General features: G+C 30.8%; 1 protein-coding gene across 1 annotated transcript; it reads left to right on the forward strand.

Annotated features, from left to right (window-relative positions):
* The first annotated feature begins 11937 nt into the window (after positions 1-11937).
* Positions 11938-15577, forward strand: LOC139495969 (toll-like receptor 3). The gene is made up of 2 exons (XM_071284396.1): positions 11938-12065; positions 13087-15577. The coding sequence occupies exon 2, from the start codon at positions 13099-13101 to the stop codon at positions 15241-15243; it is 2145 nt and encodes a 714-aa protein (XP_071140497.1). The 5' UTR covers positions 11938-12065; positions 13087-13098; the 3' UTR covers positions 15244-15577.
* The last annotated feature ends 340 nt before the right edge of the window (positions 15578-15917 follow it).

Here is a 15917-nt window from a genome sequence, read left to right on the forward strand (position 1 = left end):
TATGCCTTTCAACTGCCAATATGTTCAGATGTTGACCTAACTTGTCATTCAAAGATGAATACTGTTGCTCTTTATCAGCAGACTAAGCATTCATACGACCTTCTAAGTCATGAACATCTTTTTTCTTTGAAGACATTTTCTTACCGCTACGATCTTGTTTCTTTTCGTCCGCCATGTTGGAAGTTTCTATCTTAACAAAAGCGCTTTCTTTGTCTGCAACAATATCAGAGCCACGTTTTTAAATCAAATCTTGAAACAACAGAAGTTGTTCAGGAACGTCTGAACTCTTTCACGCAAAATAAAAACTGATTTGGTAGGTTGACGAATTCGTCTTGGTACCTGTATGAAAAAATCCAGGCGTATTTTACATGGATTCTAGACGGAATTTTTAGAGGGATTCCGTTTAAAGTCCACCTTTACACGAAGAATCTTTCTTACATGCAGTGATGTCGTTAGAAGCCGGCAGCCGGCGATTTTCGCCGGTTATTGTCCTTTTCCCGCCGGCTATTTTTGCATGAGTAAAAAAAATTAATAAGATGAAAAAGATAATCAGGTTAATATTAAAAAATAATTGTTCAATGCATCAGCTTCCACGATTAAAGTCGCGATAAACAAGGATGTAAATCAGTGTTTACCTTTGACTAAATATAGTTCACGTAAATGCAGTCCGCTGATTGGTCGTCTATTTAAAGTCGGTAAGTATTGTAATGTTTGCAAGGATAAAAAGAGAGACGTTCCGATGGACATTATGACCCTGTTTGGTTTTTGCTTCAAGAGAAGGAATAAGCCAAAGATGACAATAGCATGTTATGGAAATTAATATATCAGTCAAATAAAAGAAAGCATAATATATATAATGTTGTCAAGAATCTGGAAAACAGCACCTTTTGAAGTTCACATTTCAAAGCCCACGACCACGTGGTGTCCAGAGAATGAAGGTCAATAACGAAAGTAGAATATTGTCGACCACAAATAATTTTTAAAAATATCTTTTATAGTTCAAAAGGATTTTAGTTTACTGATTACTGAACAGTTAACAAATAAGAGAAAATAAAACGACATAGCTTGACAACATGTTTGAAATACGTGTACAAGTCTTATATGAGAAAAAAGGGGGTCAATTGTCACTAAGTACGTACGCAAATAAATCGATCAAGATATTTAATAAATTCGATTATTTTTGAAATAAAATTATAATATTTCACCTATTATTTCACAGGCACTTGCCTGTGTATTATTTACATATATTCAAGAACAGACTTCCTTAGTTGTCTTACAAAAGACACCTTCCTTGCCAGGACTACGGATTCTCATTTAAAAAAAAAATCAATGTGATTGAAGTCAACAACAAAAATAAGAGAGGGCCCTCATGGGGTTTTTGATTATGTGATTACTTGGCCGTTTTTTTAATGATTATTTGATTATTAAGCCAAATATTTCATGATTATTTGATTACCTAGGACTGTATTTTTAGTTTATGATTATTTGATTACTAAAGATAAGCAAATATTTAATGATTATGTGATTATATTGGCAAAAAAATGGTGATTATGTGATTACTAGGACCCCCCCATGAGGGGCCTCATAAGCATTCTTGCAAAGAAAAACTAATACGTCATACAAATTAAATACTAAAATTGTTATCAAACTTGATCGACTGTATTAAGCAACTTCAATTCACGTACAATATGTATATAATTTTGACATTTTTAGTTCTTCACAATTTCTTCATCATGTTCATTTTCAGTCATTAGTCATATTATAATGTCTTTTCAGTGTTCTTCGAATATAAAGTACTATCACAACTTCCTTATTTAAATTTCTTTCGTGCAAAACTGATTTGCTCTGAAACAGCATCAATAATCTGACCATCTTGCATGGATCTGTTGTGTTTTGTAAACCAAGCAGTAACATAATCTAAAAAAAAAATTAGGACATAAATTAAAATTGTAACCATGCATTATTGGTTAAATTAAAATGAATTTTCCAAATTCGTCTATGTTAAACAGGTAAATTGTGAGCTGCATAAGTAGGTGGGTGTCTTTTTTCCGAGCATTCCTTCATTGGTTTATTTGGTTATGTGTAATCCACATTTACTACAGAAACATCTAACACTTGAAATTATAAGATTAAACTATACAAATTAAGAGTTGTTAATTATAAGCATGTTTAAAAGTTCCAGTATTTAAATTTTTAGAAAACAAATCCTTGTCAAATCAAGGGCGGATAATTATAATGAATTTACTAGGACCTGTTTTGGGGATTTTCTGAATAAAATAAGACCTGTGGGCTGTGACCCCCTATTTCAACTTGCTAATTTGGATTTATGTGTATTTTAAGCATCACAGATTATTTTAAATTGTTATGTGTTTAAATAAAAGATATATATATCATGTTTATATCTAAAAAAAAAAAGTGAAAGATGGTTTTACAGCTTTTGATTTTTTTTAAAATGTTTTGAAAGTCCATCATGTGCAAATTATACTTAAAGAGCAGTAATAAGGATGTCTTCTGTATACAACTACTTACTCAAAGCTTAAGTCTAATTGTATGTCCATTTTTCAGTCCTATCAGAAAACATTTTGAAAAGATGTATTAAAACTTATAGTCTGCACATACATCATTCTTTAAATTTTCTTTTCACCAGTTCTGAAATAAAAAAAATAATGTCAGATTATAATTAAACTAAATATTATCATATATTCAGGGCATGAAGTGTATTATATTATTCTTTACTTTGATTAATATTTGTTTTTCCTTTTACTTTAACAGCATAGGCCTATATTTACATGTAGGTCTTTCCCAGTTTTAAAATCTTAAATTTGATCCATAGCTGAGTACTAGTTTTAAAGATAATACTTTTTGCTTTTTGTAGATGGAAGTCTATATATTTAATTATCGCAGTCTTACCACAGATCTCCAATTTTGCCAAAACTAGTATTAAATAATATTTTATAAGAGATTGTCATAAAAATATAAGGCTTGTGTCGTACACAATACCATGATAATTATTCATATGAAAATAAATGCATGGTCTTATAGGTATTTTCTTGATCCATAACATGGTTAAGAAGATCCTTTATATATGTCTCAATTATTTGAAGGAAATAGCAGTTTCATAATATTCAAAATGTTTGAAATACTTATTTATTTATAATTAGTACTTACCAAAAGATTTAATTCAAAATATATGAAAACATCAATCTTCCTAAATCCAATAGTCAAGTCATCAGAAGAATACATCTAAAATTGAGAATGGAAATGGGGAATGTGTCAAAGAGACAACAACCCGACCATAGAACAGACAAAAGCAGAAGGTCACCAACAGGTCTTCAATGCAGAGAGAAATTCCCGCACCCGGAGGCGTCCTTCAGCTGGCCCCCAAACAAATAAATATACTAGTTCAGTGATAAAGAACGCCATACTTAACTCCAAATTGTACACAAGAAACTAAAATTAAAAATAATACAAGACTAACAAAGGCCAGAGGCTTCTGACTTGGACAGGCGCTAAAATGCGGCGGGTTTAAACATGTTTATGAGATCTCAACCCTCCCCTATACATTTAGCCAATGCAGAAAAGTAAATGCATAACAATACGCACATTAAAATTCAGTTAAAGAGAAGTCCGAGTCTGATGTCAGAAGATGTTACCAAAGAAAATAATCAAAATGACAATAATACATACATAACACCAGACTACTAGCAGTTAACAGACATGCCAGTTACAAACTTCAATTAAACTGATTGAAATATTATGTCTTCATCATCTGAATATCAGACACAATCCTTCCCATGATGGGTTTAGTATCATACCATCATAATATATATGAGAAGAACATAACCCGTGTCATGCCTACAACTGGTTTTTAAATAAATGTGTTTAGTTCCTATGCAAAGACCCTATAAGTGAATCAATATTAACGCCAAAATATGCAATCTTTAATGACCTGACAACAGTATCGTAACTATATCCCTTCTTAATGAGTCTATTTAAAGGTTTTGTTAGCTTCTGTTGTGAATACTGACATTTTTGGGCTTTATAAAGAATATTTCCATAAGATATTGGATGTGAAATACCTGAACGTATGAGAAGTCTGCATGTTGAGCTATATTTACGAATGATGTTCGTATACCGATGATAAAATTTAGTAAATGTTTTGACTAGTTTGTGATATAGAAAACCATGGTGTAATAATTTTTCAGAATACATAAATTTCTCTCGTTAAAATCTAAAACATTGTTACATACACGAGCGAATCGTACAAGTTGAGATATATAGACACCGTAAGATGGTGACAAGGGAACGTCACCATCTAAAAATGGATATATATAATTAACGATAGGACACATTTTTATGTTAATAGAGTACTTTGGATCGTTTTAGTACACAACTCTACATGGTAACATCCATTGTAAAATTCATATTTTGTTGATGATAAATTAGACATATTTGCTTTTAATGTCTGCAAGTTCAAATTTTGAATCTGACCAGTGTTGGGGTTGTTAAGGGAGTTGTCTGATTATTTGAAATGTTTTCCTTATCATACTATTAATTACCTAAATCTTCAATATTTGATATAATAATAATAAATAAAAATTATTCACAAATTTTTGTCTAATATCTTTATATTTTGAGTTGTAGAAATTTAAGAGAAATGTCCAAAGCCATGTGGTCTCCTTCATTGGGCCCCAACTCTTGTATGCAGATAATGTCCTGCCCATTTCACAGAGATAAATGGAAACAGATGGACAGAACATTTCTATCTAGATAAGAAAGAAACTGCATGACAGGAAATAATATTTGTGTATTATATTAATTAAATAGAGATACATGTGCTTGTAAATTATCAAATTATTACCTGCAATTCTTGAAAATTCAAAAAAAAAATTCAAAAAAAATATTGTCTTAAATACTGTTAGTGAAATAAGTATATATATTCTAGTCACTTAATATTTGTTTCAGTGCATAGAAATAGTAACACATTTATTAAATTACACAATCAAAATTATAAATTCCCTAACAATGCTATCAATTTATAGACACTATTTTGTATGTAAATATTTAAAAGTAAAATGATTATATTCGGTTATATTTTTTATTTAATTTATGATTGAATAATGCCTTGTCTAAGACTCTTTACAATACATGTGGGATTTTAGGGTGGTGATAACACTGCCTGTATTGACCAAATAATCATCACTCTCTCATATCACTATCAAATTTAAAAACAATACTTCAGTAATGATAATTTGAAAAAAAAAATCCAGGAAGAACAATTTCTGCCACATGCATGTCAAGTTTGAAAAGAAAAAGTACAATTCACGCCTGATAAATTTGAACAAAATCGTCTATGTCCAATTTCCTCCTAAGAAACTTGAACAAATTTACTAAGTCCAGCATTCCATCTATAATATTTCTTTTACTACAGAAATCCTGTTAACTTAACAGGAACGTAGTAAACATTTCGCCTTAGGTCTATGAAACTTAAGACGGATGTTTATCAATATTCCATGTTCGCCTTAATTCCGTCTATAAGTCTTAATTTTTAGGTGGATTCCACCTGGGATCCTTCTATTTTTAAGCGGAATCCACCTTCTATTCTCATACGGGTGACTATGATTATATGATTGAGATGAGGGTCATCAAGGCGTTTTAATTTTTTGCGAGTCTGAACAGTCAAAGGGAGATAAATACTATATGTAAAGTATCAGGTGGTAAGTAGAAAATAAATGAAAGAAAATTGCATTTCCGGTAATAAAAAAGATAAAGAATGAGTGTCAATGTGTAATAAAAATTCAAAAAGCCCAATAACACGCTCTATTAAACTTATTGTAATTTTAATTACGATGTTTTAAAGAGTATAACTGAATTGTTTCCTTGTTGACAGTACTTATAATGTGGAAATTGTATTATTAGAAATCATCATATGAATGTCAATAAGTTCAAATCAAATAAGGAAGAATTAAATTTGAAAAAAAAACCAAATTCAGTTAAAGGATTGTAAAGATTCAATCGCCATTATCTATAAACTTAGTTCGTCATACAATCTGAACAATAAGACGTCCAATTTAAATTGGGTTTATCGATCAGTTTGGAACTTCGTAATCCACTACTTGTATTGAACAAGGTATGAACTCTTTTAATTAGTTTCTGATTCTGTGCAAGTCTTCTTTTTCACTAAATTTGATTTTTTTTATCTCATTACAATAGCTACAGTGTGAGTCGTCCTATGATTTATTTGCAGAGACTATTTAAAAAAAAGTATTTAAACAGGCAGCGAAATAATAAATTGTTAAATTATGCAAAAAGGATAAGTGTAACATAGGTAAAACACAATTTCGGGAGTGTTATGAAGTAGAAACAACCCTCATTTAAAATGCAAGACCGATCATAGTATAGTGATCACAAGTACCGTGTTTCTTACAGAAATAGTTCAAAGTTAAATCAAATGGAAAAACATTCAAAGAAATGTTACCAAAAACGTCTAGTTAATAAAGATAACAAAATACATAACTTCAAAGTTAATGTGAAAAAAAGAAAGCTATACAAACTACAGAAAGTCGAATATTATCTACCAAAACAAACGTCATATTCCTAATCGGTACAGAGCAACACAAACATACATGGTAGGTTAATATGACAACAAGTTGGATTAAGAAACCAAAACTGTATAAACATATAACACATATAACACAAACATGCTACTGACTTAAATATTAAAACAAACAAACAAACAAATCCAACAAGGACAACAACAAAAACGTTTGTGTAGTTGAAAGTTTATGCAGAAAGACGCCGAATAAAATGTTTTTGTAGTTGGTAGTACAAACTTTGTACGGTGTAAACTTTCTCAATAAAAGAAAAAAATAGGTAAAATAGAAATACGGAGGTAATTAACATTAAAATAACACTGTTAACACGTATTAAGTCCCAATCGCACATCAAGAAACACCTGCACCACCTATTATCGTCAAAAGTCGTATGACGAATGCAATGAAATAACAAACATTAAAAAAATACGCTTTGACGTTTTATATTTGTTAGTGAGATGTTTGCTTTGGTTTTTGTTGTGCTGTGATTATCAGTTCGCTGACGCCTTCACCATTTCATATATAAGTTTCTTTAAAGGCTCATTAGCTACGAGATCTTTTTTCTTTGAAGACATTTTCTTACCGCTACGGTCTTGTTTCTTTTCGTCCGCCATGTTGAAAGTTTCTATCTTAACAAAAGCGCTTGCTTTGTCTGCAACAATATCAGAGCCACGTTTTTAAATCAAATCTTGAAACAACAGAAGTTGTTCAGGAACGTCTGAACTCTTTCACGCAAAATAAAAACTGATTTGGTAGGTTGACGAATTCGTCTTGGTACCTGTACGAAAAAATCCAGGCGTATTTTACATGGATTCTAGACTGAATTTTTAGAGGGATTCCGTTCAAAGTCCACCTTTACACGAAGAATCTTTCTTACATGGATTCCAGGCGGGTTCAGGGCGGAATAGGGCCGAAATATGCAAATTTATCCGCCTGTCTTAGGGGAAAATAATTCCGTCTGATTAAAAGGAAAAATGTTTCTAAAATAAATATCCGCTTAAAGAGACGGTAAATATACCCGCTTAAAGAGACGGAAAATATATCCGTCTATGGAATTTGGAAAAAATGCGCCTTAAGAATTGGAAAAAATCAACCTTAAAATATGAAAAAAAAAATCAGGCTTAAGAATATGAAAAAAAGTCTGCCTTCATTAAAGGTAATTTTTCCTTCCAGAGATTCAGGTTTTTACCATTTCTAAGCTTCTTGCAAAGAAAAACTAAGACGTCATACAAACTAAATACTAAAATTGTTAGCAAACTTGATCGACGGTATTAAGCAACTTCAATTCACGTACAATATGTATATAATTTTGACATTTTTAGTTCTTCACAATTTCTTCATCATGTTCATTTTCAGTCATTAGTCATATTATAATGTCTTTTCAGTGTTCTTCGAATATAAAGTACTATCACAATTTCCTTATTTAAATTTCTTTCGTGCAAAACTGATTTGCTCTGAAACAGCATCAATAATCTGACCATCTTGCATAGATCTGTTGTGTTTTGTAAACGAAGCAGTAACATAATCTAAAAAAAAAATTAGGACATAAATTAAAAGTGTAACCATGCATTATTGGTTAAATTAAAATGAATTTTCCAAATTCGTCTATGTTATACAGGTAAATTGTGAGCTGCATAAGTAGGTGGGTGTCTTTTTCTGAGCATTCCTTCATTGGTTTATTTGGTTATGTGTAATCCAATATTATTTTGATTTTTTTCACTATTTTGACATATTAACTTGAATTTACTACAGAAACATCTAACACTTGAAATTATAAGATTAAACTATACAAATTAAGAGTTGTTAATTATAAGCATGTTTTAAAGTCACAGTATTTAAATTTTTAGAAAACAAATCCTTGTCAAATCAAGGGCGGATAATTATAATGAATTTACTAGGACCTGTTTTGGGGATTTTCTGAATAAAATAAGACCTGTGGGCTGTGACCCCTATTTCAACTTGCTAATTTGGATTTAATGTGTATTTTTATTCATCACAGATTATTTTAAATTGTTATGTGTTTAAATAAAAGATATATATATCATGTTTATATCTAAAAAAAGATGAAAGATGGTTTAACAGCTTTTGATTTTTTGTTTTAAATGTTTTGAAAGTCCATCATGTGCAAATTATACTTAAAGAGCAGTAATAAGGATGTCTTCTGTATACAACTACTTACTCAAAGCTTAAGTCTAATTGTATGTCCATTTTTCAGTCCTATCAGAAAACATTTTGAAAAGATGTATTAAAACTTATAGTCTGCACATACATCATTCTTTAAATTTTCTTTTCACCAGTTCTGAAATAAAAAAAAATAATGTCAGATTACAATTAAACTAAATATTATCATATATTCAGGGCATGAAGTGTATTATGTTATTCTTTACTTTGATTAATATTTGTTTTTCCTTTTACTTTAACAGCATAGGCCTATATTTACATGTAGGTCTTTCCCAGTTTTAAAATCTTAAATTTGATCCATAGCTGAGTACTAGTTTTAAAGATAATACTTTTTGCTTTTTGTAGATAGATGTCTATATATTTAATTATCGCAGTCTTACCCCAGATCTCCAATTTTGCCAAAACTAGTATTAAATAATATTTTTTAAGAGATTGTCATAAAAATATAAGGCTTGTGTCGTACACAATACCATGATAATTATTCATATGAAAATAAATGCATGGTCTTATAGTTATTTTCTTGATCCATAACATGGTTAAGAAGATCCTTTATATATGTTTCAATGTATTTGAAGGAAATAGCAGTTTCATAATATTCAAAATGTTTGAAATACTTATTCATAATTAGTACTTACCAAAAGATTTAATCCAAAATATATGAAAACATCAATCTTCCAAAATCCAATAGTCCAGTCATCAGAAGAATACATCTAAAATTGAGAATGGAAATGGGGAATGTGTCAAAGAGACAACAACCCGACCATAGAGCAGACAACAGCAGAAGGTCACCAACAGGTCTTCAATGCAGCGAGAAATTCCCGCACCCGGAGGCGTCCTTCAGCTGGCCCCTAAACAAATAAATATACGAGTTCAGTGATAATGAACGCCATACTAAACTCCAAATTGTACACAAGAAACTAAAATTAAAAATAATACAAAACTAACAAAGGCCAGAGGCTCCTGACTTGGGAAAAATGCTAAAAATGCGGCGGGTTTAAACATGTTTATGAGATCTCAACCCTCTCCTATACCTCTAGCCAATGCAGAAAAGTAAATGCATAACAATACGCACATTAAAATTCAGTTAAAGAGGAGTCCGAGTCTGATGTCAGAAGATGTTACCAAAGAAAATAATCAAAATGACAATAATACATACATAACATCAGACTACTAGCAGTTAAAAGACATGCCAGTTCCAAACTTCAATTAAACTGATTGAAATATTATGTCTTCATCGTCTGAATATCAGACACAATCCATCCCATGATGGGTTTAGTATCATACCATCATACTATATATGAGAAGAACATAACCCGTGTCATGCCTACAACTGTTTTTTTAAATAAATGTGTTTAGTTCCGATGCAAAGACCCTATAAGTGAATCAATACTAACGCCAAAATATGCGATCTTTAATGACCTGACAACAATATCGTAACTATATCCCTTCTTAATGAGTCTATTTAAAGGTTTTGTTAGCTTCTGTTGTGAATACTGACATTTTTGTGCTTTATAAAGAATATTTCCATAAGATATTGGATGTGAAATACCTGAACGTATAAGAAGTCTGCATGTTGAGCTATATTTACGAATGATGTTCTTATACCGATGATAAAATTTAGTAAATGTTTTGACTAGTTTGTGATATAGAAAACCATGGTGTAATAATTGTTCAGAATACATAAATATCTCTCGTTAAAATCTAAAACATTGTTACATACACGAGCGAATCGTACAAGTTGAGATATATAGACACCGTAAGATGTAAAATTTTTATCTATTATCTTTATATTTTGAGTTGTAGGAATTTAATAGAAATGTACAAAGCCATGTGATCTCCTTCATTGGGCCCCAACTCTTGTGTACATATCATTTCCTATCCATTTCACAGAGATAAATGGAAACAGATGGACATAACATTTCTATATAAATAAGAAAGAGACTGCATCACAGGAAATAATATTTGTGTATTATATTAATTAAATAGAGATACATGTGCTTGTAAATAAACAAATTATTACCTGCAATTCTTGAAAATTCAAAAAAATAAAATATTGTCTTAAATACTGTTAGTGATATAAGTATATATATTCTAATCACTAAATATATGTTTCAGTGCATAGAAATAGCAACACATTTATTAAATTACATAATCAAAATTATAAATTCCCTAACAATGCTATCAATTTATAGACACTACTTTGTATGTAAATATTAAAAAGTAAAATGATTATATTCGGTTATATTTTTTTATTTAATTTATGATTGAAAAATGCCTTGTCTAAGACTCTTTACAGTACATGTGGGATTTTAGGGTGGTGATAACACTGCCTGTATTGACAAAATAATCATCACTCTCTCATATCACTATCAAATTTAAAAAAAATACTTCAGTAATGATATATTTTTTTCATTTGAAAAAAAAATCCAGGAAGAACAATTTCTGCCTCTTACATGTCAAGTTTGAAAAGAAAAAGTACAATTCCCGCCTGATAAGTTTGAACAAAATCTTCTATGTCCAATTTCCTCCTAAGAAACTTGAGCAAATTTACTAAGTCCAGCATTCCATCTATAATATTTCTTTTACTACAGAAATCCTGTTAACTCAACAAGAACGTAGTAAACATTTCGCCTTAGGTCTATGAAACTTAAGACGGATGTTTGTCAATATATATTCCATGTCCGCCTTAATTCCGTCTATAAGTCTTATGTTTTAGGTGGATTCCACCTGGGATCCTTCTATTTTTAAGCGGGATCCACCTACTATTCTCATACGGGTGACTATGATTATATGATTGAGATGATGGTCATCAAGGCGTTTTATTTTTTTGCGAGTCTGAACAGTCAAAGGGAGATAAGTACTATATGTAAAGTATCAGGTGGTAAGTAGAAAATGAATGAAAGAAAATTGCATTTCCGGTAATAAAAAAGTTAAAGAATGAGTGTCAATGTGTAATACAAATTCAAAAAGCCCAATAACACGCTCTATTAAACTTATTGTAATTTTAATTACGATGTTTTAAAGAGTATAACTGAATTGTTTCCTTGTTGACAGTACTTATAATGTGGAAATTGTATTATTAGAAATCATCATCTGAATGTCAATAAGTTCAAATCAAATAAGGAAGAATTAAATTTGAAAAAAACAAATTCAGTAAAAGGATTGTAAATTTTCAATCGCCATTATCTATAAACTCAGTTCGTCATACAATCTGAACAATAAGAAGTCCAATTTAAATTGAGTTTATCGATCAGTTTGGAACTTCGTAATCCACTACTTGTATTGAACAAGGTATGAACTCTTTTAATTAGTTTCTGATTCTGTGCAAGTTTTCTTTTTCACTAAATTTAATAAAATGGTATCTCATTACAATAGCTACAGTGTGAGTCGTCCAATGATGTATTGTCAGAGACTATTTAAAAAAAAAGTATTTAAACAGGCAGCGAAATAATAAATTGTTAAATTATGCAAAAAGGATAATTGTAACATAGGTAAAACACAATTTCGGGAGTGTTTTGAAGTAGAAACAACCCTCATTTAAAATGCAAGACCGATACTAGTGATCACAAGTACTGTGTTTCTTACAGAAATAGTTCAAAGTTAAATCAAATGGAAGAACAATCAAAGAAATGTTACTAAAATACGATAAGAAACATCGATGATACGTATGCATGTTAACTTAAATTGTACCTCTTAGGTAGATTGGAACATTCATGATGGACTTGTTAGACTTTTAAAAGAAAAGAATGTCACCTAATCAAAGTTAAACGCTTTGAGCGTTCCTGATGAAGGTAAATCCAGAAAAGCGCTTCGGACGCAATAAATTATAAAACGTGTTGTTTTCCATATTTTTTTAAACAAAGGTAAATCATTTGATTGACTGATTCAATCCACAAAACAAGAATTCTTATACAATTAAAACCAAAATATCACTTATTTGTTAAACCTTAAAATTGAAATAAAGCAGACATAGACAGATCCATGTGTACGAGTTCCATTTACTATCTATATGTATTTTTGTTTATGTTTATATCGTGTGATAAGACCGTCTAGGGTAATTTCGATAGTTGATAAGATGGCTTCTAGACTAAACTTCACCCAAAATGAAGGTACATAGTATCGTACCCTTGCCCTGTAAATGGTTGGTTTTAGACTTTTGGAATTTTGGAATTTGGATAAATGTTTTACATTGTTATCAATCTAATATGAGCATTGAAGTCAAATCGGTGAACATACATTTGACAACTAGTGCCCCTTTAACTTTTAATATGGCGAAATGACATTTAATATATTTGATTGATCTTTATTTCAGGTAATTCTTGAAATGAGAATATACATCCTTTTTGTGTTGACGGTGTGTTTCCTAAATATAGGCAAAGGGTATGTAATGCAAAAGGAATGCCACAAGAATTGTAAATGCACAATTAGGCGTTCAAAGAAACGTCAAGCTGTATGTAGGGGACGGGATTTGCATTACATTCCACAATTTCCAGAAATTATACTTTCTGTTATTATGAGTGGAACAAATTTGACGAATATTGATAAAAATGGATTCAAGAATTTGACCTATATTAGGCTGAAAGAATTAACATTAGATAACAATCTTATTACGTTTATTCATGAAGATGCGTTTGTCAATTTAAAATATCTGGATAGTTTGAGTATAGTTCAAGAAACAAATCTAGCAGTGAATGTAATTAAGGTATCCGTTGGGAAAATGAAAACAAGAAATCTTCGATCTTTATATTTTAAAAATAATAACTGGCTTTTTCTTCCAGTCGATATGTTTAGAAGTTTTTCATACAGTGAAATACGAACTATTGGAATATATGGTAACAGTTTGTCCGAACTACAGAGTGCGATATTTTCACCATTAAAAAAGTTGCAAAAGCTGTATATGAATAAAAACGAGATTGAACATATTGATTTAAATGGCATTTCGAAGGATTTAGTGGATTTGCGTTTGAATGACAATCTTCTCCCAAAGGTTCCGGAATTGTGTACAAAGGATAAACGAGGTATCAGTTTAGTAAAAAAATTACATACTTTAGATTTAAGCGACAATAACATTGGGGACATACGAATACAAGCTTTTCAATGTTTGCCAAATGTGAAAAAGCTTTTACTCAATAGAATACCAATGAAGAGAATTCGGTCAAATATATTCGCATCTCTCCCAGTTTTGTATTCTCTACAACTCTCGAAGATAGGATTTCCTTTACAAAAAATAGACGATTATGCGTTCAATAGTTCATCTCTTTCACGTCTGCTTATGGACGTTGCAAATTTTCATTTTGATAGAGAGGAGTTTAATCCACAGACTATTTTTTCCTTGTCACCAAATCTAAGTTTTCTAAACTTAGACCATAATTTTTTTCCTAAAAACGAAACAAAGATGCAACAAATACTTTCACCTTTAGTGAGGCTGAAAAATTTAATAATATCCTCAACAAGTCTTTTTATTCTTCCAAAAAATGTCTTCCCGTACTTAAAATCACTCGAAAATTTGACACTAAGTTCAAACAGATTGTCTGATTGGAATGACGGAAGTGAAATATTTCGGAATATGACGTCTCTTAGAAACCTCAATCTGAAAGATAATTTCATCAAAATTATAAACAAAAACACTTTTCCTGCAGCCGTACTTAAATCGTTAAAAGTTCTTGATTTGAGCTATAATTCTTTTGTATGCACGTGTGATCAACTATGGTTTACAGAATGGATTAAATCAACTAAAGTAAAGCTTCTCAGTTATCCAACGCTATATAAATGTAGGTCGCCACCATCGCTTGATGGAACGTTACTTCAAAAATATGTAAACTCGTCTAAGGAGTGTCCCCCATGGAATCCTATTTATACCACGGTAATAATCTTGTTATTGTCAGCAACGGTATTAGCTGTGATATTTGCGATAATAATGAAGTGTCAAACAAACATTAAAAACTATTTATACCTATGGAGAATCAATTACAATAGAAGAAAAGGCTATCTCCCCTTGCAGGATGCAGATGATTTCGAATATCATGCATTTGTTGTGTATTGTGATGCTGATCGCCAATGGGTTCACCAAAAATTTCTAAAGAAACTAGAACAAGATGAAGGAATGAAACTTTGCATTCATCATAGAGATTTTGAAATCGGAGAATCAATTACTGCAAATATCAATAACTATCTAGAGAAATCATGGAAAGTGGTTGTTATTTTATCAAATGATTTTGCAAAAAGTGAATGGTGTCAATGGGAGGTTGATGTCGTTCAAGAGCGGAGGCGCAGACAGGGAAGGGATGTATTTTTATTGATTATGCTTAAAAATATTGACTCTAAACATATGACGAACCAACTAAGAGCCCTTTTAGACAGTGCATCAAGTCTGAAATATCCAATTGGCGTAGGCGAAGAACTGTTCTGGACGGCAGCAGTAGAAACACTTAGAAAGCCATTGGGGCATCCACCGACAGCACTGTTATGATAACTGTAAAAATGAAACAACCTTGTAACACTTTGATTGTTTAATTTGAAAATTGAGGAAAATTTACTATGAAGGTTATTTGATTAACGATCAAATTCAAATGCATTGTGTACTTGTGTTTCTGGTAATGCAGATTTCTACATGAAATGATAGTTATTGCATTGTTAGATAAAAACATGTTTAATTAAAAATATATCTGGTTTTCAACCATGTATCTTGAAAAATAAACTATTGTTGCTAACTTCTATGCCAATTTGTCTTTGGTGGAGCGTTGTCTCATTTGCAATATCCTACAATATCCTTTTTTAAATATTTATTAAAGCATTCAAAGATTGTTCTATTGATTTTTAAACTCGTCTTTAAAATGCACACAATTTACCGTCGGACTTTAAGCATGCCAAAATCAATCATGCTTCCTGTAAGTATGAAATACATAAAAAATAAAATTGAGAATGGAAATGGTTAATGTGTCAAAGAGACAACAACCCGACTGAACAGCAGAATCAGTACAAGGCCACCGATGGACCTCCAATACAAACATTTAAGACTCCAACCGAAGTTAAACCGAAGATAAACTAACAATGCCATCATCCCCTCCACAATAAAAAACATACAGACAAAAAAAAAAGACGAAAAGACGAAAAAGTCAACAATACACTTCAAAAACAACAGAC

The sequence above is a fragment of the Mytilus edulis genome, chromosome 11 (genome assembly GCF_963676685.1).
Source record: "Mytilus edulis chromosome 11, xbMytEdul2.2, whole genome shotgun sequence".
Classification (NCBI taxonomy): domain Eukaryota; kingdom Metazoa; phylum Mollusca; class Bivalvia; order Mytilida; family Mytilidae; genus Mytilus; species Mytilus edulis.

Coding starts and splice junctions, on each gene's coding strand:
- LOC139495969 (XM_071284396.1), top strand. CDS start 13,099: ATGAGAATATACATCCTTTTTGTGTTGACGGTGTGTTTCCTAAATATA.